The sequence below is a fragment of the Lissotriton vulgaris genome, chromosome 2_1, assembly GCF_964263255.1.
Source record: "Lissotriton vulgaris chromosome 2_1, aLisVul1.2, whole genome shotgun sequence".
Lineage (NCBI taxonomy): Eukaryota > Metazoa > Chordata > Amphibia > Caudata > Salamandridae > Lissotriton > Lissotriton vulgaris.
In genome coordinates, this window is record NC_141687.1 from 1483010770 (window position 1) to 1483038574 (window position 27805).

The 27805-nt window shown below is 44.9% G+C and overlaps 1 protein-coding gene across 1 annotated transcript in view; it reads right to left on the bottom strand.

Annotated features, from left to right (window-relative positions):
• The window catches only part of LOC147732801 (5-hydroxytryptamine receptor 5A-like), a 363378-nt gene extending 335841 nt beyond the window's left edge, over positions 1-27537 (bottom strand). The window contains exon 1 of the mRNA XM_086957358.1: positions 26374-27537. Coding sequence (XP_086813484.1) covers positions 26374-27090 — 717 coding nt within the window. The 5' untranslated portion in view covers positions 27091-27537. The remainder of the gene's footprint in view (positions 1-26373) is intronic.
• Positions 27538-27805: the final 268 nt, after the last annotated feature.

The window sequence follows — 27805 nt, forward strand, 5'->3', positions numbered from 1 at the left end:
GCAAAACCGCCAAAAATGGGGATTCTGCCTGTCACCTCATACACCATGAATTAAACATAAAGCAATAACCTTTGATTAAGGCATACACTTCTGTGGGCTGTATTGTACAAGGTGAAATCTGAAAGCCTGTGCTCAATTCCACCTTCGCTGCTTTAACAAACTGTGTGTTCCTAAGTGAATACTTTATTTCCCTCCGCCTCTTTTTTCTTCATTCTCACGTATGACATCACCTTGCAGTCAGATACACTGTGAATGCTTGTGTGAGCAAACACATGTATCTGTTTAGAGAAGTTCGAATTGAGCAGATTGGACTGCAGCTAATTTATCGAGGTGCCTGTCTGACCCCTAGCATCAGAGTCACCCTGTCAGGTTGTATAAGCGAGCCATCAACCCCTCGCCATGGGAAAGGGACGTCACAGGACTTGGAGCAGAAGAATGCCATTGCTTGGCGTCAGCTTCACTCTTGTCTTCTCAGGTAAGCATTGAGCGGTAAGCTCTGCCAGTGGCTCACATTGAGGTACATTGAAATAAGTCTGGGGACTAGGAAGGAAGGGATGCTTGAGTGCAGACTCTGCTTGACTATGGTGATGTGGCCTCAGATATAATAAAAAGGACACAATATTCTGCAGCTATTTTGTTGGCCTTTCACTTCTAGGTAACAACATAAAAAAAATCTAAAATGAAAAATACATGCAACTTAAAAAATCTTTTGGAATTGCAGTCTTACTTTATTATTTTTTATATATATTTTTATTTTCAGAGCCAGAAAAAAAGAAAAAAGAACATAAAAGCAGTCTTAATACAGAGTGCAACTTCAAATTGTCAGATAATCAGATGATAAAAAAATAGAAAACACAAAGTATACATTGAAAGAAACACCATAACATTAAGCAATTAGGATGTATATATGCTTAAACCCCATTCTTCCACGTTATTAGGGGCAGCCATATCGCCTCTCCACGCTTAGCGGCTTTGGGTCCTCTAGTGGCATAAATAGCATTCTCGAGATTAAAGATCGCAAGTAGACGTGCGAGCCACATTTGAAAGCTTGGAGGCTCATTGTCTTTCCACCTTGTGGACAATATAATTCTAAAGCCCGTGGTACTGATAAATAAGAGTGCTTCCTCGTTTGGTTTTAAATTAAGTGAATTATCATATCCGAGCACATATAATGTAGGAGAAACGGGAACTTTGTAACCAAACACCTCATCCCAGAAATCGGACATCATTCTTTTAACAAGAGTTAATTCTCTACATTCGCTAAACATGTGGATTAGTGTTGCTGGGCCGAGTAGGGATCTAGCACAATGATCGCTCTCTCTCTGACCCCAGGCAAATAGCTTTGCCGGAGTGTAGTAGAGATTGAAGATAGTTTTAAACATCTGAGCTTTAAGGCTAGATGACAAGAGAAGACAATCCGTTAGTTCTAGGGTTCTATCGATATCAATATCAGGATTTGCGAGTTTGTCTGCCCAGGTAAGTTCCGTTTTTTCTAAATCGTCTTGGAGTTTTGCCATAAGACAGCCGTTGATTGAGCCGATTCTGGTTGTTTTTCTGGCTATAATTGCAGTCTTACTTTATATCAGCTTAGTCAGGTAATGTGATCAGTGCATGTGTCAGTCTCTGGAATCAGTCAGTCTCAGAACTAAATCTTGTTTTGCCCGTAGGGAATAAATAGTGACATGCATATTTTTTGTGTTTTTAAGTCCCAGTCTGTGACTAAAAGTGCTGTGAATACGCAAGTCATTATTTTAAAATGGTATTACCCAATGTATAATTTAATGATGACCTTGAGGTGCCTCTTGCTGAAAAGGAAGGGATCAGGGTTTTTTGGAAATGTCAAGTCATAGGAAACACAAAAAGTGAAAGCAGAAACAAGCTATGTGTGCAGTTGGCTAATTAGCAATCCAAAGGCTGCTTGTGAATCAATATGTGTATTTCTTTAATTGATGAAGTAATCTAGGACTTGATGGAGTCAAAGATGTAGAGATAATGCAAGGATGCTAGCTGCTGAGTTTGGGAATATGTCCTATAAAAGGTGTGCACCAGGGCCAATCTGATTGACTTTACCAAAAGTATATATTTTGAAAGCACTTGTTTTTCATTAAACACTACATGTGCACATTTTCTGGCCGCATCCCCTCTCATGGAAGACTCTAATTTGGGGTGAGTTGATTGCACCAGGCTTAGGCCTTTTAGTTGAGCCTAAAATGTTTGTCTGAAGGGGGATTAAACAGCTGATGGTAAATGGGCTCCTTGGTATGCAAACGCAGTGCTGGTCAAGCCATCATGGTTTCCGGCCCTCTTCCTGCTCACCAAGGCACCAAAAAGCAGAATATACTGTGGAAGGAGAGCTACAAGAGGCCGTCTGAGAATCCACTGGACATGGGCGCATCACGCAATGTGTTTGTCACCTCATGGAACCACCGCAACAAAACTTAGAAGTGTTGTTGGTTTTTTATTTCACCAGCTACGCTTGCACTCCATTTGCTCCCTAAAGAGGCCAAATACCACCAGCTCATGTCTTCAGACAAACATTTCAGGAGCAGCTAAAGCGCCTAAGCCTGGTTCAATCCATTCCCCACAGAACAAATGCCTTGGATGAGTGGGGTGACTTGTCAATGTAGTGCAGAAATTGCACTAGAGAATACATCCTTTTACACCAGTTTTTAAAAAAATTATTGAGGGAGAATTTCCCTGTATCCCCCTGAGAAATGTTTGGCGTGCTTACTATGCTCAATCTGTATGGGGCAGAGCTGTGGGGACATGGCAATCTAGAGTCCCTATCCAAAGCTGAAAATAAGTTTTTGAAGGACCTCCTAGCCCTCCCCATGAGTACCCTGACAGTCCCGGTGCTCCTGGACATTGGTTGCAAGAGCATTAAAGACCAGGCTCGCCTTCGACCACTGCTCCTTTGGTCCCGCATATGGAGGGTCCCTGAGTTAAAATCTTACGCCGACGATTTGGCAGAGGTGATGAGTATGGGAGGCTGGGCCAAGATTAAGTGGTTGAGGGATACCAAAAATCTCCTGGGGGAGTTGGGCTTGGGGGACTGCTGGACTACAAAATCTGCTCACCAAAGGCTGACCTCAAAAAACTTTATTGGGACTGGGACTCTGGCAAACTTATTGGGAACCCAAACCATTGTAACTCGACTGCAGCATTTCTGGAAATAAAGGACGCGCCAGTCTATGAACCCTACCTGGACTTAATCAGCTTACCAGTCGACAGGGCTCTATACATTAAGCTCAGGGTGGTCACCCTCCCGATCGGGGCCCTTGTGTCCAAATGGAAATCCGGCATTCAACTATCGCCTTTCTGTGCCCTTTGCCCATCTAGGCCTGAAACGGTAGCACACATCTTTTTTGAGTGCCCGGACTATACCAATCCTAGGAGATACTGGCTTAAACCACTTTTTAGACGCCTGGGAACACGTAGGCATTTAGTTGCACTACGTATTTTATTGACTGATACCTCCCCTACAATTGTGTGTGGTGTTTCCACATTTTTAAAACGCTCCTGGTTGATTCGCTGCAAGAGACTGTCAATTTCAATTTAATAGACTTTTTAGCTAATTTATGTAGGGTTACCTCCTATTTTTATTCTCTTAGCATTTAAATGTTGACATGCCTATTTTCTGTTTTGAAATGCTGTTTTTATATGTATGTTTGCTTTCAAGATATCTTGCATATCGAATAAAAGCTTTCAACCAACTATGCTCAATCACATGCCAAAGGTATTTAGTTGGTCTTGCGCCCAACAACTCTCATAGTGCACCAGCCGCCACTGCATTCACAGATGAGTTGCACTGAAACAGTCCACACTTGGCTCCTGAATCATACACCTTTGGCTGGCCACCAAATCCTGTAGCTTGAAACATACGCATAAGTGAAACACTAACATTGAGTTTTACACCTTACCACATTGCTGAAGTACTTGCCAGCAGTCAACACTTCCAACTTGTATGTGTTTGAAATATGCTCCCAAAGTGAGCAGCAGCATACAAAGCCATTCCAATGACATGCACCTAAATAGCATGAAAGTCAGAACCTAAGCAGATGCAGGTGTCCCATGAGGTCATCCAACCTCATTGTCTCACAAGCACCACAATCATCCTGGGCCACCTGCTACATATGGGATCATCTGAAATGCCTCAATGACAGCTGGCTGTGCCTCAAATTCAGCAAGATGAATTTCACAGGTGTGGAGCTGTTTTGCTGCCCCGTGCACAGCATCCCATCCTCATCGCCAAATGAAAAGATGATTCTAACGTGAAGATGAAGTTTAAGTCTTTACTCAGAGTAATCACTCAAATGTCTCCAGGCTTGTCAACAGTATTTTCCCAGCTTCTCTGACAGGACTTCAGCATTCTTAAATAAGCTCTACCTGGAGATTCCAGGGAATAAACCTAGGGAAGGGAAGGGAAGGGAAGGGAAGAGAGGGGGATTCGGACAAATGGAATACACGATTTGAAAGAACATTAAACAAGAATCTATATCTGGGCATACCACTCTCAGCTAGGGAGACATAAACTAGCCCTATAAGGACTCTATTGTGAGGCCAAGTCAAAACCACTTTATTCGATTAATTAAAATCATAAAAGTATGCTATACATATACAGAAATATAAAAAATCTAATAAATAACTATTATACAAGATAAAAACATGTCATAAACAGTAAAAAAAATTCATAATCAATCATAACCACCTAAAGCAATTAATACAGGTACATTGTCTATTATTTAAGAGGTTCAGTAACTTGTACAGTATTTTGGCTGGCCTTCTTCTCTCTAACAGACGTGGCAAGAAAGCTGGCAACACAGAACATGGTTAATGGAGATTCTACCAATTGTAAAAACATTAAAGCTGACTTGCACTGAATAAAATTCATACGTTTTAACAGTGGAATGATAAACCTTTTCCCAGCGTCTTGAAACAGTGGGCAGAAAAACATAAAGTGCATAATGTCTTGCGGTGAAAAATCATCGCACTTGCATGGGGCAACATCTTTGAGTCTACTCCAACCCTCCACATCCCATAGGACCATGTGTATTTGGTTAAACCGCAATTTGGTCAACAGCCATCTATGGAAAGGATTTGTCACTGTAGTCAAGTACAGTGACATTGCTGGAGACAGGGTTACCAAAACATGCCCCCTAACAGAAGATTTACAAAGTTCTACTCCTTCCCGCTCTGCCTCCCTTAACTTGGTGAAGTTAATCTTTACCCACTCAAGGTCAGCCTTACATAGGGATTCTGGGTTAGAAAAGATCTCTGGTCTGCCCATATATGTAGCTAGCATTTCTATGTTAGACAAGCACTTAATGTTGTTCCTTTTGTCTAACCTGATACAGTCCTTTAAGATCTTGTGATTTAGGGAGAGGTTCGGATTTAACCAGATTTTGATCCATAGCAGTATTGGGGCTAATTTAATTATATCTGCTATGTAACCAATCCCGAGTTCAAGATGGACTGAGTATGAAGCGTTTGATTGTGGAAGACCAAGGAGGGAGTGTAGGAATTTATTTTCTTCCGCTTGGATCGCATCAGGTTTAATGTATCCCCATATTGCCGCCCCATACTTTACGATGGAAATAGTCTTGGCTTTATAGATTGTTAAAATTGCCTCGACGGGCTTCCCCCCCAACCTTTTGGCAAAGCCTGGTACTGCCGCTGAAGAGTTTCTTGCGGAATTTGCCTTTAGTGAAAGCTGAGGGGTCCATGAACTTTTGTCGTCGAAGACTACTCCCAGGTATGTAAATACCTTCACTCTAATAATTTCTTCACCGCCACAGAAGAAGGTCTTAACTTTATTTTTTGCAGGCCCCAATGACATAACATGTGATTTGCTGTTATTTACTACCAGGTCCAGGCTTTTCATGAAATCCCCGAACAAATCCAACAATCTTTGCAGACCCAGAGGGGTCCTAGCCAAAAGGACAGCGTCATCCGCGTATAGGAGCACCGGGACAGGTGTACCTCCCATACGCGGAATGTCCAGCGTCGCTGCCAGCAGATTTAACTCCAGGGCATTTATGTATAATATAAACAGCATAGGGGCCAATATACATCCTTGTCGTACCCCTCTACTGGACTTAAAACTGGACGTGCATTTTCCCTCGCTCGTCATCCTAATGGAGGCGTTCAGGTCTTTATGAAGCTCGGCCCAAAAATACACAAGGGACCGATCAAGACCCATTTCCAGGAGCATTGTCCACAGCTTTGACCTATTAACTAGATCAAAAGCTGTGGACAGATCCATAAAACCCAGATAAATAGAGCCCCTGGCCGCTTTGGTGTATTTAGCTATTATCAGGTGTAGGTTCAAACATTGGTCCTCCGTACTCCTCCCCGCTCTAAAACCATATTGGGCGTCTGACAGTATGTTATTGTCGGAGGCCCACCCTGTTATCCTTGCTAGGATTACCTTCCCCAGAATTTTTATAGAGGAATCCAGCAAGGATATGGGCCTATAGCATCTGGGGTCTGCCCTTTGGCCTTTCTTAAACACCGGAATAATTGTCGACCGGGACCAAGATTTAGGGAATCCTACACAAGCCGAGGTGTTAAAAACATTGGTCAGGATGTTAGCCAAATACAATGAGTTGGCCTTATACATATCCGTAGGGATCATCAATTGCTTTAGCAACCTCCCATATATGAAACCTAACTGGCATGGGGGAGGATTCTGAGGCTTGGGCCACAAAAGTTTCTAATTCAAGATGGCTACCATATATATTTTCAAAATGGCTCAGCCAATCCTCCTCAGCAATATTAGTTTCCAGCACATTATTTTTGGTGTTAGAAAATAAGGGCGTATTAATAATAGACCAGAATTTTGCACTATCCTTTAATGTAGCTTTGTCCATAAGCTAAACCCAGGCATTATGTTTAATTTCATTTTTCCTATCCAAAACTATTTTTTTATACTCTCGTCTAAACTGTGCCACCAGGACTTTATTCCTTGGTCGCTCCTGGAGAGCTTTTTTTGAGGAGATTATGGGATTTAGTGCATTTATGATCAAACCAACCCATAACTAAACTATTAGTGGCTGGTCGGCTTTTGGTGGTAAGTTCTTTTGCCACTTGGGAGCAGATAGCTTCATACGAGGATATTACTTGCCCTCCCGTAGAAAGTGGGTCTCCACAGATATCTAGATCCAGAGCAGCCTTTGAAGTAATAGTATTAAAAACTCGTCTGGGATTACCTTGCTCCAATTTAGCCTCCTCCCCTGATCTTTTGCTTTCACTTCAACCTCCGCCATGAGAGGGGTGGATGTGATTAAAAAAGAGAAACCATCTACCAGTTCAATTGCCACTGGGTTGTGGTCACTAAAAATTGACGGGATAGCATTATATGAAACTAAGTATTTTAAAAGGCCAGAAGAGAGAAATATGTAGTCAATTATCCCTGCCTGTGAATGTGGGAACACAGGAGCTATTTTCAAAGAACCCTGGTTCGTACAAGTCATTGTTAGATAGGAGTTTCTCCCGCGCTTCCCCCTTACTTGAGTGCTCAAAGTGTTGCGGGGATGTAAGATCTGGCACATCAATATCAGTTAACAAACAATTACGACTACATAAGTGCACATTAAAATCACCCAACAAAACATATTGGCAGAAAGTGGTTTGCTTTAAAGTATGTGTTTAAAAAATTCGACAGCCATAACAAGTTTGCATTCGGGAGGTCCCCTTGCTGGGAATTATAACAGTTCACCACAATTAGTTTAGTATTATTAGCAAGTTTGAATTCCAGGATTAGAAAATTACTAGATGCACAATCTATCCTGCTAACTGACCCTCTTAAATTCACAGAAACCAAAACCACTGGTCCCCCTATATCTCTCCCGGCCACTGATTTTATGGCTGGGACAAAATATGAAGTGAAACCATCCATCTAAAAGTCACAGTCTATATCCCAAGTCTCTTGGAAGGCCACAATGTCGTATTGTTTCACAAAGCTTAGCCAAGTGGTGTTTTCTCTCTTGGAACGTAGACCAGCTACGTTCCAAGTTAACATTTTAATCATTGCCCCCTTGGGATTACTCTGAGTTACAGGAATACAGTGGATAGCAAGAGGATTCAAAGGAGGTTGATCTGAATCCTGGGGTACCAAACAGAGGTGAGACTCTTCCCCAGTTCCCTTACCAGCCTCTCGTCAATCACACATATCCAAATAAGAAAATACCTCAAATCTGCTGTGTGTGGGGATATTAGGCCCAAAATTAAAGTAATTTTCTCGTCCTGATCCCTGATGTAAAAGCGGCGTCTGCGCCGTAGCGGGGGTGTAGGGTCTCAATCTCACGCTATGTGGGGACACTCTTGGGGGATGGTTATAGAAGAAACCAAGAGGGCGCACTTGAATGCTGTTTTCATCGTGCGTCAAAGAGGCTGCCCTTAGCAAGACTGTAGCCACATGTTGTGGGTGTCTAAAATTGACTATTATACAATCCCCTTTACAGGATTTTTTAGAAGACCCAATCCAATTTGCCCGTCTCGTGCTTAGAATATCAGGGGCAAATTTTGTCAGGAATCCACAGTTCCTGTTTAACCAAGACACAGTTATATACTTCAGGGAGTCGTGCGATTCCTCACGAGTCTGGGCTGTTTGAATATCCTGAGGTGGTACATTTGTTAGAACCACAATGTAGGGGGTACAGGCTGAGGGTAAATGTGTGGGTCTGCTTCTCCTTTCCACTGGATTGTTAAATAATTGGTCAACCCCTGGTGTTAATTGAGTAGTTGCACTTAATGCGGAGGTGGGCGCTGTTATAGCTGGATTAGTACTATTTAAGTGCTGGGTTGCTTGTTGTTGAATTTCTACTCTGGCTACCTGCGCTGGCCCACCTAAGCCCATCTCCGCCTGTTTGTTACTATCGGCCGATTGTAAATGTTTCGCTAGCAAAACCCCCAACCTCTTAACCTCGGCGGTCACGCTGTCAAGTTTCCGAACTAAGGGTTGTACAAACTGTTCCAGTTTGGCTTCAAACTTGGCTTCCAAGGAGCAAAGTAGTTGGGAAAATTGGTCAGGACTTAAAAAGTTGTTGACAGCATCACTATCATCCCGTACCTTAGAGGGCTCGTCTAAATTGATCTGTACTTGTTCATGAATATCAGCCCTTTTTTTGGAATGCATCCCCCCCCTTTTACTTTGTTGTTTCCTACAGGTTCTAACTGGTCTTGCAACAGGGAGGGCTTCATCGTTACTTTCACTCGCTATGTGTATATCTGATACTGGGGGTTCCGTGTGAACCTGGGCTGTGACCGTGGAGACAGCTATGGAATTCGTATCGAGGGTAACATGTTCCAGGGGGCTCTCTACAGGAATCAAGGGTGCTTTGGTGTTTTTTGGGGGACTATCCCTTCCCAAAGAAGCCCTTCTATCGCAGTTTATTTTGTTTACCATCTTCACCAGATAATTATCAAGAGGACCTGACCCTGAAGTGAATGATTCCTTCGATCCACTAGGCATGGTTAAACCAAATGTCTACTTTCCGATGCTAAATTGGAGGTAAGGCAACTGGAGTATATGTTGCAGTACTAACTAGACTGTATACAATATACCAAGGGAAACACTTTACCAAAGGAGAAGTCTTCAAACTCCTAATAATCCGGTACAGATTAGTCCAAAGGGTATGGCCCAGCCCTGACTCTTCCTGTCTATGACTGTCATAGACTGTCCCGCCTTTGTCCAGGGCTTCTCCCGGGCGCGTCCCGCGGGACGAGGAGGCGTGGTCTCCTTTATGTGCCTCCCGGCGCTTCCTACTTGTGTGGGCGGTGTCCTTGCCGCGATGAGGCGGCTGGGGGTTGTGGTCTCAAGGGTCCCCCGGCGGAGCCAAGCCCGGCCAGGAACACCACGATGATGGACAAAGAATGGCGGAGCCAAGCCCAGCCAGTAACACCACAGCGGAGCCAAGCCCGGCCGAGAAACACACAGCGGAGCCGAGCCCGGCCGTGTGCAGCAACTGATGAGTAGATTACGCCTCCCCCAGGACTCTGTGGCGTGGTCTCCTTTATGCGCCTCCCGGTGCTTCCTACTTGCGTGGGCGGCGTCCTTCCTGCGATGAGGCTGCTGGGGGTTGTGGTCTCAACATCCCCCGGCGGAGCCAAGCCCGGCCAGGAACACCACGATGAGGGACAAAGAATGGCAGAGCCAAGCCCGGCCAGGAACACCACAGCGGAGCCAAGCCCGGCCGAGAAACACACAGTGGAGCCGAGCCCAACTGTGTGCAGCAACTGGTAAGTAGATTACGCCTCCCCCAGGACTCTGTGGCGTGGTCTCCTTTATGCGCCTCCCGGCGCTTCCTACTTGCGTGGGCGGCGTCCTTGCCGCGATGAGGCTGCTGAGGGTTGTGGTCTCAAGCGTCCCCCGGCGGAGCCAAGCCCGGCCAGGAACACCACAATGAGGGACAAAGAATGGCGGAGCCAAGCCCGACCAGGAACACCACCGCGGAGCCAAGCCCGGCCGAGAAACACACAGCGGAGCCGAGCCCGGCCGTGTGCAGCAACTAGTCAGTAGATTACGCCTCCCCCCTATTGTGAGGCATTGTCAAACTATTTGCTTAGAGGCTACTCCAGTCTGCAATATTTCCCTCCACAATCCTCTCTCCCTCACAGAAGTAATGCCTAACCACATATAATGTAATGGTACCTCTTCAGAGTTTCTGTCTCTGATACTTAGCAGATAAATAAAATATTAAATTAGGTTCAGATGAAATTTTCCATTGAGTACATTTAAAGTTTCTCTTCATTTTTATTATTTCCAAGTGAAATATGTTTCAAAATTGAGTTTTACCTTAATACCCATCACAATAGTGGCCACCCACCAATTAAGCAGAGAGAATACAGTGTGTTAGGGTGGAGTGTGTAGGTGTGGGTGCAGAAGAATCTTAGAAATAAGACAGGTTTGGGGATACTGCACAGTCAAAAAGTACTCCCTCGTTAAAAAAGTTCAAAACAAGTGACAGAAAAATATATTTTTGACATCACATTGGGCCTCTGCAACTGTTCACAAATAGTCTATACTACTATTATAAAGAGAGAACTGTGTCCTTTGAGCCAGGTAAACTCGAAAAGTACACCACCAATTGCAACACCCAATACAGCGTTGGAAAGGGGGGGCCCTGTAGAAGGACATAGGCTATAAAAAAAAACGTTATTTAAAAAATAAACAATAAAAAAAGGAGTCCCTAAGAAGTAGCGCCGGCCGTGTGCGCTAACAATGTGGACGTGCGTGCTGACATCATCTAGCGCGGGGAGGAGCGGCGGACAGCAGCAGTGAAGTCGGGCTGAGATACATGAAGCGCGGGGAGGAGCGGAACATGTGCGGCTCAGAGAAGCGATGTGAGGAGGCGGAACGAGGAGCGGTGAAGTCGGGCTGATGGGAGGAGGCAGAACGAGGAGCGGTGAAGTCGGGCTGATGGGCGGGAGGCGGAACGAGGAGCGGTGAAGTCGGGCTGATGTGAGGAGGCGGAACGAGGACCGGTAAAGTCAGGCTGTGGTAGGTGGAGCGCTGGGAGGAGGCGAACGTGTGCGGCTCAGTGAAGTGCTGGGAGGAGGCAGAACGTGTGCGGCTGAGTGAAGCGCGGGGAGGAGTGTAAATGTCGTGGCGGGCGGGGGCCGGGGCGGGAGTGAACGCAAGCCTGAAATGCTGCCCCTCAGCCCCCTTCTGCCCCAGGCAACGCTGGGGCGGGCTGCTAGTTTACAGATAAAGATGAATATTCTCTTCTCACATTTAGCATTGTCTCGAATTAGCCTGCACTTACACACATTCCTCCAGTAATCATATTTACAATATCCAGAAACAAATGCTCTGGTTCTATTTAGCTTATATCGCACCAGTTATATACAAAATGATTGCTATTTTGATTTTGTACGGAGCTTAATCTGTCATTGACATTATGTCTGCAATAGTCTACGATAAAAATCTAGATACGTTTAAATTGCAAGCTTTGCTATATGTGCAAACTGATAATATTTAGATGTTCACTAAAAAAATACCTCCATATGTTAGTATGTTTGTCCTGGCAGGTCTTTTTGTAGTTCACTTGTAAAGAGTAGGACAACGGAGGGTTGCACACGGTGGCGAGTACCCTACTTCAGTGGGATACAGGTAGTACGGTTGCTCTCGTATCGTTGAAGGGAAAGCCCTAACTAAAGAAAGAATGTTCACATTTTGCAAACAACCTGTGCCTGTGAAACAATGTTCAGAAGTACTCGTGCTGAATGGATAGGCACTACATGGGTCTTAAATCATAGGTGAAGCGCCTGGGTGTCATAATTTGACGGTGATCGGGTTAGCGTTAAGCTTTGCTACACGTGTTTTCCCTTTATCTTGACTATAGTTGTCGGACGCAATTTTGTATGCATCGGCGGCCATTTTAGTTGAATGCGTTGCCTCGTGGTCAGCATGCCCTTTGTCCTTCCTCTGTACCACTGGCCACCCGAGTTTGCCCAGCAACAGGCTATTTTTAGTAATGGTCAAGCTCACACATGCGCAGTTTAGATTGACCAGTCATCACTTAGGAATGTTCCGCCAAACTGACCAGTGGTGTTATAGCTCCTCCCATGAGTTGGCTGTGTTCCAAAAATGACCATATATGTACCTAAAACTCTGTAACTGTGTACCGCCTACCTTTTTATTACTGTAAAACTGTATAAAAGAAGGACTTGCACCGATGTTCGGTGTGATACTTCTTGCATTATCGAAGGGTGCTGTAGGAATGTACCACCACCCCATGGGGTCTTAATAAACTTGTCTTTTGCATTTTCTAGTTTCCGTGCCAACAGTTCTTATGGTGTAGAGGGTATTCTGCGGAGTATGTAGGCCTGGAGAACCCAATACCACAAATTGGCGACCACGAAGGGACTCATCGGCAACTCGGATGCCCGAAGGAGAGGTCGTGACGAAGGATTGGAAACTCGCCATGGACGCGTACGCTGCCTCTGAGTGACCCGAGTCTTGGCACCCACGGTGTTTTCTTCCTTTCCTTCTGATCTGACCTTCCAGGTGGTGCCGGTCTCCAACTGAGATCCTGCTCGTTCGAGTTGTCGTACAGTGCCGATTTGGCTGATTTGATCACAGACCTTGGCAGTTGGAACCTGGATATCTGAGATTTTGGTAAGCTTGTGATTGGTAAGGTAGTCTGCGGACGCTTACTGTGGTTCTATGACTATGTTTTGAGTTAGCTAACATTTGATCCTATGATTTGAACTATGTGTGCAGCGCACTTCACATAGGCAGGCATGTAGAGATATTTCTCTAACTTTGTTTGTGTTTGAGCGGCACATTTGTGTGAAGTATAGTAAGTGCCATTTTTTTTGTGGTATCACGTTTCCGTGATACTTTCTGAACATGCCTGTTTTAAGCACACTTCGTGGAATGTGCTGTCTTGGAAATGGTACCACTTATCGATTAAATGAATCCCAGCCGGCTCCCCCAGAGGGGACTCCCAATCGAGAGATGTACATAAAATTCGGCCTTTCCCCTATATTATACAGTAAATTATGGAATAAGTACACCAGATCTGATCCCGAGTTGCATTGGCCACTACATGGGTCGTTTGATTTACGAAAGGTTCAGTTTGTGGAGCAATGTTTGTTTCGGCGCAGGTCTAGACAAGATATGTTCGATTGTGTACGAATGTGGGAGAAAGCAGTGCGTGAACGAATGAAGCGTGAAATAGCCTTGGCGGAAAAAGAGCAGCGTAAGGCTGCTCGAGATAAGGCTTTACAGCTGGAGGAGAAGGAGTTGCAGGAAAAGAAAGAAAGGGAGGCACGGGAACGTAATTTGCAAACGAGTGGTCAATTTCCTATTTGGCGTCCGCTTTATCCTGTCCTTACTAATGAAGTTGATGACTTTTCATTACTAGATCGGTGCCCACCTCCGTACGTTTCACCTACGGCCCCGGATGAGGACTCGGACAATCAGGAGTACGGGAGTAAGAGTATGAGGTTAACTGCTGGTGAAGCTGCGGAGTTGCGCAGTTTTGCTCGCAAACTTAATTTGAATAAAATAACTATGTCAGAGATTAAAACTGAAAGGAATAAGTGGTCAGAGCGAGAACAGTTGTATTTTTTAAGTGCTCTTGGAGATGAAGTTGTAGAACGATTTAGGAAATATTCGACTGATCTAGAGCCTAAGGATATATCAGTTCATCGTGAGAATATGCGTAAAGGTTTATTTGTTATTACAGATGCGGATGAGTTTTTCCAGCGGTTGGTCCTGCTACAGGATGAGGCGTCCAGATTGCGGTAAACACGAAAAGCATCAGATGTGCCTGCGCCGGGGTCGACGGAGCAATCCAAAGAGTGTTCTATCTTTGGAGCAGATAAGAGTTCTAAAGTTCATGTTATGCCTATGCGTGAAGCCGCACCTTTGTATGTCCCCCCCAAAGGGCAAGGTACCAGTGATGATAAATCGTCCGGGGATGCAAAAGGGTATTTTATATATAATTGGGTGTATACGTCTTGGAACAGGGCAGATGTCATGGCATTGAAAAATGCTTTACCCGATCCCCGTAAAAATCCAGCAGCTTTTTATGAAGGAGTGGAGGGGGCTATTTCTTCATGTGTTATGACACTAGTTGATATCGATCTTTTCTTTGGGTTAATACTGCCCCCTGATATGTGGAGAGCAATTCGTAAGTTTGATGACCAAGCGATTTTAGGAGCGGATTGGAAAGCTATAGCTCAAGCTGATTTAGACAGGGAGCCTGCATGTAAGCCTTGCCAGTTAATTCTAGATGTCCCAACAGCTATTTTGAATAAATTAAAAACACTTGTTCCCCCTAAAAAGATTGATTTGACTATGTTAGCCTCTTGCAAACAGAAATAGGATGAGTTGGTATCTGACTTCTTTTCACGTTTCGAAGAAGCGTTTCATGATTACAGTGGGCAATTATTAACGGATGATACGGGTAGGCATTTGTTCGTTGATAAGTATGTGGCTAATCTCCTACCGGAGAATGCAAAACGATTGAAAACTAGTAAAAGTTCCTGGACCACGGCGACCCCTGCGTCCTTGTTAACTATGGCTCAGTATTATGAGCGGCAGGAGTTAGAGGCTAAAGAAAGTATCGATAAGAAGGCGAAGGAGTTAAAGACTCAGGTTCGTGCTACGCAGCCAAGAGGGAACGATAGAGGCAGGCGAGGAGGGTATGGTACGTCTTATGGTCGTACCGACATTGCTGAGGATCAATGTGCATACTGTAAAGAGTTTGGGCATTGGGCTGAAGATTGTCCGGTGCTTTGTGAGCAACGTAGTCAGCGTGGTCGAGGAGGTGGAAGGACACGGAATAGTTATTCGGGGGCGAGAGGTGGAGCAAGTGATCGTGGTAGGTTTGAGGCGAGGGGTCGTGGTCAGGATGAGCGTAATACTTTTGATCGACGTAATCAGCACCAGATATCGGAGGGCGAGAATGTGGAGTCTCAGGATTATGTGCACGCATAGGATTGAGTAGGATGGGGTGTGGAATCGGTTGAAGTGCCAGTAGATCAAAGAGGTCCATATGTATCAGCAGGCGTTTTGGGTTCTATTGATCAGTTTTTGGTTGATACAAGAGCTACTCGCAGTGCTCTGTCTAAAAACTTGGTTCCAAGGGCTCCCCTGTCTGGCGAAACGATTACATGCATAGGGTTCGATGGCACACCCTCTCCAAGCCCACTGTCACAACCTCTTACATTTTGCATTGACAGATTCTTTGGCCTGTGCCCATTCCTATTGTCGCCACATACCCCAGACAATATTATGGGCATAGATTTGCTTAAATATTTTCGAGCAACAATACGCTGCGCTCCTGAAGGAGTGCGGGTTATTTTGAACGACAATTATCCGGATGTAGGAAGACTCTGTACTATGCAAGAAATTGAAGCATTAGCCTCTCTCCCACACACGTTATGGGCTACATCAGACACGGATGTGGGACAATTGCTCATTCCGCCTATTCGAATAACTGTTAAGGAGGGAGTGTCTTTGCCACGTGTACCCCAGTATAAGATATCTAGGGAAGGTGAAATTGCCCTGACGAACATTGTTCAGGATTTGATTATTGCAGGAGTAGTGGAGGAAGTTCCCTACAATGTTTGTAACAGCCCGATTCTTCTGATCCTAAAGAAAGACACTGATGACAAAGTCTATCGATTTATTATTGATTTGAGAGAAATAAACAAAATTGTAGTGCCCCAGTACCCGGTGGTGTCTGATATCACCACCTTACTTACTTTGGTCCCCCCCACTGCTACCACGTTTTCTGTAATTGATCTTAAAAATGCCTTCTTTTCCATTCCCATCCATCCCGATAGCAGATATTTATTTGGCTTCACGTTAAATAATAAATCGTATAGATTTTGTCGAGTTCCTCAAGGCTATGCAGAAAGTCCTAGCATTTATAGCCAGGCTTTAAAAAGGCAGCTTGATTCTTTTGATTTGCAGTCTGGAGTAGCTCTTATCCAGTACGTTGATGATCTTTTACTGGCTGCAGACACATATGTGCAGTGTGAGGAGAGTACTCTTGCTTTGCTCTCCTTTCTTGCTCAGAACAATCACAAAGTTTCTAGGAAAAAATTACAATATTGTAGACCAAAGGTGACCTACCTCGGTCATCTTTTGTCTAAGGAGGGACGTGCATTAACATCTGATCGAATTCAAGCAATATTAGATACACCAGTCCCCCGCACTCAGAGAGATGTGCGTGCCTTTATAGGTTTGACGTCCATTTGTAGACAGTGGATAATGGGGTTTTCACATATCATAAAACCTTTGTTAGCATTATTGTCCAAAACTATACCAATGCCTCTTGAATGGACAGATGAATGTCAGACTGCTTTCGAACAATTGAGACAAGCCCTTTGTTCTGCACCAGTGTTAGGTACACCAGATTACACAAAGATTTTCACGTTGTACGTGCACGAGAAAGATGGGTGTGCATTGTCAGTGTTAGTGCAGACACACGGGGATAAGCAGAGGCCCTGTGCATACTTTTCGGCAATACTTGATCCTGTGGCACGAGGATTACTTGGGTATTTCCGAGCAGTTGCAGCAACGGCAGTGGCTATACGGCAGAGTGAGGGAATAGTTTTGTCACACAAATTGTTGGTGTTAGTTCCCCATGCGGTAGATGCTTTGTTAAATCAAACGAAGCCCCAGTATCTTACGAGTGCACGTTTAACAGGATATGAGCTCACACTTTTGGCGCCACACATCACACTAAAGAGATGTGCTACCCTGAACCCTGCCACTTTATTGCCGTATCCGGTTGCTGAGGGCCAGGAGGAAGAACACCATGATTGTGTTTTCCTGACTGAAGAACAAACAAAGGGTCGTGTCGACTTACAGGATACGCCACTTCCAGATGTGGATGGGGAACTGTGGGTTGATGGATCGTGTTTAAGGCTGCCAGATGGCACAACTTCTGCAGCATATGCGATCACGACACTTAAGACAGTGGTAGGAACAGCAGGAATACCACAGAAATCGGCCCAAGCAGCGGAGCTAATAGCTTTGACAAGAGCCTGCGAATTGAGTGCTGGCCTATGTGTGAACATCTACACAGACAGCCGGTACGCCTTCGGAGTAGCGCATGATTTTGGCCTACTCTGGAGAAAGCGTGGATTTTTGACTTCGCATGGAGTACACATTATGCACGGAGAACTAGTGCGTGATCTTTTAAATGCGTTACTTTGTCCAAAGAAAGTGGCGATAATCAAATGCAGTGCACATAAAAAGGTCACTGACAAAGTGGGACAAGGTAACGCTTTTGCAGACAGTATAGCAAGACAAACGGCTATGTTACGAAATGACTCACCAATGTATGTGGTGAAATCACAGGCTGAGCGATGGCATGATGCTAGAGAGGAGATACTAGACATTCAGAAATCAGCGTCTGAAGCAGAACTTGCAAACTGGGCAGCTGAGGGAGTGCTGGATGATGAGGGTTGTTGGCGAAGCAAAGATATGGAAAGATGGAAATTGCCTGCAGCTTACTTGCAGGCGATGGTCCAAATGACACATGGATTGGCACATGTTGGAGCTCTCGCAATTACTCGATTGCTAACACGAGTCTGGGAGCATCCTGAGATTGCCAATACGGCCAAGAGAGTAGTGCAGACCTGTCTGATATGTTTACAGCACAATCCTGCAAAAGGGACGCATACTCCGAAAGGAGGGTTTGTTCCACCTACTGCACCGTTTGAAGAACTGCAAATGGATTACATCCAGCTTGAGCGTTGTAATAACCTTAAGTATGTCTTAGTGGTGGTGTGTGCTTTCAGTAAATGGATTGAGGCCTTCCCCACGAAGGATAATACAGCGTTGACAACAGCTAAGGTTTTGCTCAAAGAGGACTTCCCTCGATACGGCATTTGTACATTTTTGTGGAGCAACAATGGTCCTCATTTTGTTGGGAAAATTGTGGAATATGTGATGAAGGGATTGGGAATTCAGCAGAAATTTCATGCTGTGTTCCATCCTCAGTCAGCAGGTCTTGTTGAACGGTATAATGCTACTCTGAAATTGAAGCTAGCAAAGATCGTGGCATCCACGTCTTTGAAATGGCCGGATGCTCTGCCTCTGGCGTTGCTATCTATCAGATCAGTGCCCCATTTCCGAACTGGCCTCACACCTTATGAAGTGGTGTTTGGAAGGCCTATGAATATATGGGGAGTTCCTAAGCCTCGGTGGTTACATGATGTGCCTTGTATAATGATGAACGATTATTTGGCACGATTAACAAATGATTTACTTTCTGTTCATCAACAGGTTCGAGAAGCGCTCCCCGACAATTCTATTGGAGAGGCTCATAATCTTCGTCCTGGGGATCATGTTATGATCCGTTCCTTCGAGAGGACAAGCAGCCTGGAACCGAGGTGGCGTGGCCCCGTGCAGGTATTGCTTGCAACTCGTACAGCCGTGCGAGTTACCAACAGGAAGCGGTGGGTGCACTCTACTCACTGTCACCGTGTCTCTCTGGATCTGGTGAGTCCAACTGTGCTGTCTGATTATCGAGACGTCTTGGACAAGGAGAAGAGCCCAGCTGTAACGTCGGCCGAATCGGAGGGAGCCTTCCCGGACCACACTGTTTCTGGGAAAAAGAAATGCAACCTACGACCACGATAAGCAGTTTTTTTTGTGCGAGACTGGTTGAGTTACCGCTCTGGGGTTTGTGAAACGGAAGCCGGGAATATCAAGGGGGGGATCTGTTCTGCCAAGTGTAGCGACACCCGTCTTGAATCTCGGAGAAGAAACCAACGGCTACCTTGGAGCTCAGCACTCATATTTTTATTTTTTAGTTGTGTTTTTGAGACATTTCGAACTTTGAACTATGGCATCTTCTGCAGTGCGAGACAAGAGAATTCTTGGTGCAGTACTATTTGTTTTGACAATTGTTGTGATAGCTTGGGTAGTAGAACTTGTGGTACCGGTATGAGAACATTTGTTGCCAACTACCCCGATTCCATCTGAACATTTCCATTTTACTCTGCCTTATCATGAAGAGCGACACCGACAAACTTATTTGAACAATAGTTTTATTCAGATTCTGCATCACACCCACAATATGACTAACACTTCGAACTGCTGGGTATGTGGGATGTTGCCTGGACATCAAAAGAAAGGAGGCACACCGCTTATCCCACTCCCGTTTTCCCATAATGGCTCTTGTAATGCCTGGTACACACTCCTATTTACTTTGCGATGGCCAACGAAAGGGGAGCTGCTTGTTTGACTCAACAAAATATGTTACAATGATCGGGATGGTTATCCGCAAGCTGAAGGAACTAAGTTTGAATGGGAGGAGTACCGCCCCGACAACGTGTCAGCACCACGAGTTTATAATAACCAACGGAGCGTCAATATGTCTAGTTCACATGTAATTACTGTTATTGATACCAAAGCTGATCTTTGGGTTCGTAATAAAGGTACAATCCCAGTTGGCAGAAGTGAATGTAACACCACTCTTACCTTTGATGCTCCAAATGGCATTTCATTTGTGGCCTCCCGAAACACGTACTTTATATGTGGAAATAAAGGCTATCATCGGCTCCCTATAGGATGGTTAGGAACATGTTATATATCTTTTGTATTACCCCCTGTGTTTATTGCCCCACCTATGTATCATAACAATTACATCCTTTATCATGACTTTATATTGAATAGGGCAAAGAGGGCGTTAGTTCTTGAAGGCACAGACCAAACTGACACTGAATTGCAACAATATGTTAATTTTAATTTGGGTCTCTTTTCATTTGTTGGGGCTGCTCTGAATAGTCGAAAAATAAGACGGTTAACTCGTGTTGTAGAAGCTGTTGCTAATGACACCGCTCTTGCCTTAGGAAACTTAACGGAGGAACTTCAAATTACCAGAATTGTAACGCTTCAGAACAGGATGGTATTAGATGTAGTATTAGCTGATCGTGGAGGAGCATGCCGCATTATCGGAAGTAGTTGTTGTGTATATGTGCCAGATAACTCACCTTCTGTATATGATGCCATATCTAAATTACATAAAATTGCTGCTGAGATACATCCTGATAATGGTACATGGACATTTTCGGGGTGGTTTTGGTCACTACTTAGTACCTGGGTTTGGAAGTTGCTGACGATTCTATGTGTAATAATTGGGATATTATTCTTTTTATGCCTTTGTATCCAGTGTGGCCCTGTATTATGCTCCATGTGTCTTTCTGCTTGTATTCCATCCAAACGAGCCTTTGCTAAACATGAACAAATGATTCATAAAGAAGTAGCACAAATCATGTCTATTGATATTGAAGATGAGTACCCTGATTACGTCCACTATGAGGTAGCTTCAGCTAAACGCTAAAAGGGTCGTCTGTCGTAATTTGACGGTGATCGGGTTAGCGTTAAGCTTTGTTACACGTGTTTTCCCTTTATCTTGACTATAGTTGTCGGACGCCATTTTGTATGTATCGGCGGACATTTTAGTTGAATGCGTTGCCTCGTGGTCAGCATGCCCTTTGTCCTTCCTCTGTACCACTGGCCACCCGAGTTTGCCCAGCAACAGGCTATTTTTAGTAATGGTCAAGCTCACACATGCACAGTTTAGATTGACCAGTCATCACTTAGGAATGTTCTGCCAAACTGACCAGTGGTGTTATAGCTCCTCCCATGAGTTGGCTGTGTTCCAAAAATGACCATATATGTACCTAAAACTCTGTAACCGTGTACCGCCTACCTTTTTATCACTGTAAAACTGTATAAAAGAAGGACTTGCACCGATGTTCGGTGTGATACTTCTTGCATTACCGAAGGGTGCTGTAGGAATTAGGCGTGGGCGGAAAATCCGTTCCGCTCGCGGATTTTGCGGATTTTCGGGAAATCCGCAATCCGCGAGATTTGCGAATTTCCCGCAAAATCCGCAAATCCGCGAGCAGCGGATTTTGCTCGCACTGCTCGCACTGTTAGCGTGAGTTCGCGCCCCGCGAATAAGTGCGAAATTGCAGAAATACGATCTTGGCAAAACTGAAAGTAACTACTTACCAGGTTCAAAAGTTCAGGCACATCATTAGTAGCCATTTCCTGCAGTGCTTCCTGAGGGGCCCCTCCAGAGTTCAGTTGCCAGTTGAAACTATTATGTGACCCTGCTCTGAACCTCAGAATAGTTACACATATGCCACAAAGGTCCTGAATTACAGCTAAGGGAGACAAGCAGGAGCCAGGCTGGAAGTTAAAATCCATTAATCAGCCCCTAATTCATTATTGTCAGTTGGGGCAGGGCAGGTGTTGTAACTAATTTTGCAACAATGAAAGCACTTAGCAAGTGCAAAAGATCACTAATCAGGGCGCACTAAGGAAGCAGGTGCCAGCTAAAAAAATATTCTGTGACACATTAATCAGCCCCAAATTAATTCAGGTCACTTGAGGCAGGGAAGGTGTGCTTTGCTTTGCCGAAAATAATGTACACTGGACAACCAGAGGGTGTAGTGATGAAACAGAGGGTGGCATGGGTGGGCCAGAGGGTGGCATGAGTAGTCAGAGAGTGGCAGTGGTGACAGAGAGTGGCAGTGATGAAGAAGAGTGTCCCAAACAGGCTGGACACGTAGAAACAACAAGTTCGCAAAACTTGCGACCCGACAGGTAAGTTCGCAAATTGCGAAATTGTAAAAACCCTCGCGAACTGGCAGAAACACGGGCGAACACAAAAAAAAAAAAAATCCGCAAATTCGCGGGAATTCGCGGATTTTGCGGATTGCGAATCCGCAAATCCGCAAAATTCGCGGATTGCCAATCCGCAAAATCCGCTCATGCTTAGTAGGAATGTACCACCACCCCATGGGGTCTTAATAAACTTGTCTTTTGCATTTTCTAGTTTCCGTGCCAACAGTTCTTATGGTGTAGAGGGTATTCTGCGGAGTATGTAGGCCTGGAGAACCCAATACCACATGGGTAGTGGGAAATCAGGGTTTCTAATCAAGACGGGTGTCAACTGGCACCTACTGCAGCGCTTAATTCGAGCCAGTGGTTGCAGGTAGGCCCCATCAGCACTCATTTTTGGGGGGCCAGTACTTATTTTTTCCTAGAAATACTTTGACTCAGAGCAAGAGAGTGAAAAACACAGAAAGGGGGGCGAAGCAGGAAAAGAGACAGAAAAACAGCGACAAAGGGATAAAGCTGGGATGAAAAAGAACGTGCAAAATAAGAAAAAGAGGCTGAGAGTGTCTGGTGGTGGATGAAAGAGGCATGTGGTTGAATCAAGACCATGCAGCTTTAGTATTCAGCAACTCTGACATTGATCAGCACCAGATGGTAGTTTTCCGGATATCTTTGGACGCTGCAACTTGTTATTTTACAATTTAAGACCTTACCAGTCGTGCAAATTCACTGAGCTCGGTACATACATAGTGCACACACTGAGAAAGAGCTTCATTGATGCTTATTGAGTGCACTCATCAGACCTCTATGGAAAACTCTCACTTCACATTCCCAATGGAAGGTACATACAGCTCTGTTCACCAAGCCTCACAACAGTGTATACTGTGTACATTCCCATCAGGGTTCTTGACACACAAATTGTAGACATTCCCAACAGTGTTCATTAGATATTGACTTATCCAGCCTTGTCAGAGCTCTCGGTCTGCCTGTCCTATGCACATTTGCATAAGCTATTCAGTCACCTGATGTGGAAACTTATATTATTCACACCCCCATCTGCATTCTATAAGCATTATGTGTACACATCTCTGTCCACATTCTTCAGAACTGTGCTACATACATGACCGCCACAGTTCTAGCGAACTATACCGCTGGGCATAAATCTATCGGAGCTCCCTAAATATAGACTGTACACATTGGCATCGGAGCTCTGTAAACCTTTACTGTACATGTATTCTCCAAAGCTTTTTTACAAGTACACTCTCGTTGGAGCCCTGTCTGCATTTATCTCACACATTCTGATCAGAGCTCTGCATACGTGTGAGGTGCGCCATTCCATCAAAGCTCTTTTTACGTTTACTCCACTCTAACATGTGAATTTGTAAAGCGTGGGCATCTTGGTGCTGAATAAAAGATGTATATTATCGACCTCAGATGGATCAAATGTTGAGTGGACCCGCTGGTATTTGAACCTGTGACCATGAGGTCCAATACAGGACCCTACAGTGGATGCATTAGTTCACTAATTCACCAGACACAGCTGGTGTATACATCATCCTGAGACCAATATTGTTTATTGCACACATTCTCATCAGAGCATAAATTCTCACTGCTCTCTAGGGCGGATTGTGTACATCCTCACCAGGGTTCTATCTAAACTGACTGTAAATACCATCCGAGCTCTGAATAGGATTACAGTACACATGCTAACCTGATCTCTGTGCGCAATTCCTGAATACAATCTTTGGATCCTTTAGAACTTGACCATGCACAATCTCATCAATGCTCCGTACACATTAAGTGGACACTTTCAGAGCTCTCTACACATCAAGTTTATGCATTTAGTGAAGTGTGTCTATTTCATCCACATGTCCGAATCAGAATTATGTGCCCACGTACTGTGCACGTTGACCTCAGAGATCTGCACACACTACCAGTTGCACTGTATGTTTACAGATATAGCACACGTTCACAGCACTGTCCTAGGCATATACTACATGAATTACCATATTTACTAAGGGTTTGCCATGCTGTCGCTCAAGGGTATTTCATTCCCAGTGCAAAAGTTATTTTTTCCTCGAATGTTGCCCTTTCCTCATCACAAAATACAATGTATGCTGCTTTTGATTGCTTTTTGCCAAGGGGCAGGTACTGGTGCGTTACATTTTCTGATCTGCAGTTATATGTTTTAACACAAATCCTAATCTAGTTGGCCTGACGGCTAGGGCGGTCGACGTCAATTCTAATGAACCGTATTCCAGTCTTGCAAGGATGTGCAACATTTTGTCATTCTGGGCAAGTCACGTAATCTCCCCGTGCCTAACAAAAAATGAATGTGTCCTCATGGAATGCAAGTGGTGCTCATGTAAAGCGCTGTGATACCCGATACCGACGGGTCAAGCTCGCGCGATACAAAACTTAGCAAGTTTCCCTTTTTTTAATGTGACACAGCCAGACCAAGTTTTGCAGCGAAAAATAACACCTCATTGAAGCAGGGACTAACAAAGAAAAATCTATTAATTTCTCCAAAAAACTGCTGTATTGCTGAAGTGCACAGTACACATCAGTGAATGGGATCCAATGATTGCGTAGGCATTGTAGTTTTCACTGGAAGTGTATATTTCCAGAAAAATCCTAAATTAGACAGTCACAGGATACGAGGCTGTGCACACAAGACAGCCTAATTAGCGCTCCAGCCCCCGTGGATGACACCTGCGGCAGTCCGAACTTAATAAAGGTGGCTATGAACTGTTTCCCCCTTGCTCGACATCCCACAGCGAATTTGGTTGCAAGGCTGTGTGAAAGGGGGGGCGGATGTGGCATAACGGTCTGAACTGTGACATTGGACCTGGGAAACCAGATTGAGTCTGGGTGTCAGGTCAACATCCTGCGATTCTGGGTAAATCACTTAATCTCCCCATGCCTACCAAAAATGAATGTGGCCTTACGTAACCTAACTGGTGCTTATGCAAAGCACTTCAATAGCTTCTGGTCGAGTTCGTGCTATATAAAACTACAAAAAAATAATAATAAATATGTGCCACAGTTTTAGTTTTCTTTGGATCACTACTCCACAAATTCTCAACAGACCATCATATAAATCCAATTACAATAAAATAGAGCTTTGTCAGTGGCTTAATGAAAAAGAATGCCCCCTGGGCCCCTCCATATGTGAAGAAGGGCCCCGAGTCTCCCATATCGCACAGCTATTCATTGGCATTGGGCTGAGTGTAGGCGAGCCCCCTCCAGCGTTGAGAGCCCTCTGAAGGGTCGAGGGGCCCCTGCGCAGGAGGGGCTTCTGCTACGCCCCTGAACTCTGTACTTTATCATTCCCATTGGAGCTAGAGTTCTTTGTCGGATCTAAAGAACTGGATTGAAACAGAGTTCTGCTCGGGGGTTCCAGTGACTGCCGACTGGAGAAGGCGAAAACAAACCCTAGTTACTTCTGCTGCTCCTCGGGCTGAACGCTGGGGATTATCAAGCAAGTGCATCGAAGCTGCAGTAAAAATTGCCTTAGAAGAAAGCAGCGGGGTTCAGCCACTGGACAGCGGTTACAAGAGCACGCTCTCTCAAAACTTAACATTCAACGTCGGTTCTGTTATTACGCATATCTGCGAGGTACTGCTTCTATACGCAAGTACGGCGCACCGCCTTTGCATACATCGTTATGATTTGCATCTACTACCAGGCAGGATCAGGAAATTGCTCACTTATACCTGAAAGGTTACCCAGTGTACACAGATGTTTAGCTTAGGTATAGCAATCCGAAAGAGCACCAACCTGTGATGTGTGTTGCACTTGCAACGCATTTTTTATAGGTTGCATGAGTATCTTTATTAAAAATTATTATATGAGTTTTAGAGTGAGCAGTGCTAGGCTGCCAAAGGGCAAACCTGGCGCTGTACAAATTGGCTACAGTAAAGCATTCCAGCCTCATTGCTAAAAATGTTGTACAAACAGAGTAATACAGTAGCAACACATAAAACTCAAATATTAGAACGGCTGTTGTCTACCACAACAGTAACAAGACAAATATAGGGGTCGGTATCATTGGTGCAACAGGTGTAGTGGCACCGGGACTTATAGCTGTCTCGTGGCTTCTTTTGCTTACTTCCTGGCATCAGAGCTCATGGCAACCTTGCTACATCAGGGTACAAATAGCAGTTTGCATTTATGTGGAATTGGAAGTGGATGTCAACAATTTTATTTAAAGTGCTGGGGATAGCATCCATCAGCCCAAGGGCCCACATCCCACTTCCCCTTACCTGCACTATTTCAGGTAGAGGCATGACTGCATTTCTCCTGCGTCCCCCAATCCTGAACTTGGCAGCCTTGTAGATTTTCCAGTACACAAAGAGCACCACACACAGCGGAAGGTAAAAGGCCCCGAAGGTGGAGAAGATTGTGTAGGAGGGCTCCTGGCTGACGTGGCAGTTTTCCTGATCCGGGATGTAAACCTCCCCCCAGCCAAAGAGTGGTGAGAAAGAGATTATGCCAGAGAGCGCCCAGGTGAGCGCAATCATGATGTTGGAGATACGCTTGCGGGTTTTCAAGGTGTACTCCAGGTGTCTTGTGATGGACCAATAGCGGTCCAGGGCAATGGCTGTTACGTTCCATATGCTGGCAGTGCAACACAGTACGTCAAAAGAGATCCAAATGTGGCACAGGTGGTGGCCGAGTCGCCACCGCCGGCCAGAGAGCTCGTTCACCAGGCTCAGTGGCATGACCAGTGCCGCCACCATCACATCTGACACGGCCGTAGATGCCACCAGATTGTGGGGCACACGGTGGAAGGTCTTCACCCGCAGGATGGTGACCAAGATGAGTAGGTTCCACAGGAAGGTGGCGATGATGAGGATGACTAGCAGGGTGAGAATGAGAATACTGAAGATAGAGAAGTTGCCCCTCTTCAGGACGTTGCCCTCAGAGCTGTGGTTAAATCCGACCACGGACACATTGATACTGTCCACAGCTGTGGCCATAGCTTTGAACACATTCGTCCTCTCCAGTTCAGCTGATTGGTGGGGATGTCACCCAGGCGGTTGCTGTCATGGTTACATTTCTTTTATTCCCCATGACAACACAAAGCTGTGCAGTAGCATTGCTTATTCACCCCTTACAATCAGGACAAGCACACACCATAAGGCGAAAGTATCGGAACAGTCTGTGTTTTTGGTGTTCATCATTTCAACATGCACTTGAGTCCTTCTGAAGACAGTCTTTCCACAGATACACGTTCTGATAATAACATCTGAGGTACAGAGTTCTTTGATATTTGCATATCCCCACATTTATGGCACACATATTAGAGTGTCCTTCCATGCAGGTGCGCATACCCACAGTACTAGGATTACTTACAACGGAAAACAAACTAGAATATTGTTCCCTAAGAGCTGGCCCTGGAGTGACAGTTAAACTTCAGTCTTGAGTGTACTTCTCCTTAGGCCTCTCTGCATATTAAACCTTCCAACATCATTTGAAGATAAATTAGACCATCCTCCCTGGTAAGTGACCCCAAAAGAGTAGTCAAGTTAGAGTGTATTCCTCAGTTGTTTGCCCAGTAGCTTGAATGCCCTTACTGGAGATTTGGTCGAGTGACTTCTATAAAACTCAAGTGTCCTGCCTCTGACTTTTGCTATCACGTCATTTAGGCTAAAGTAGAATTTACCAAGTGGAAGGCCTGGCATGTGCTTGTCC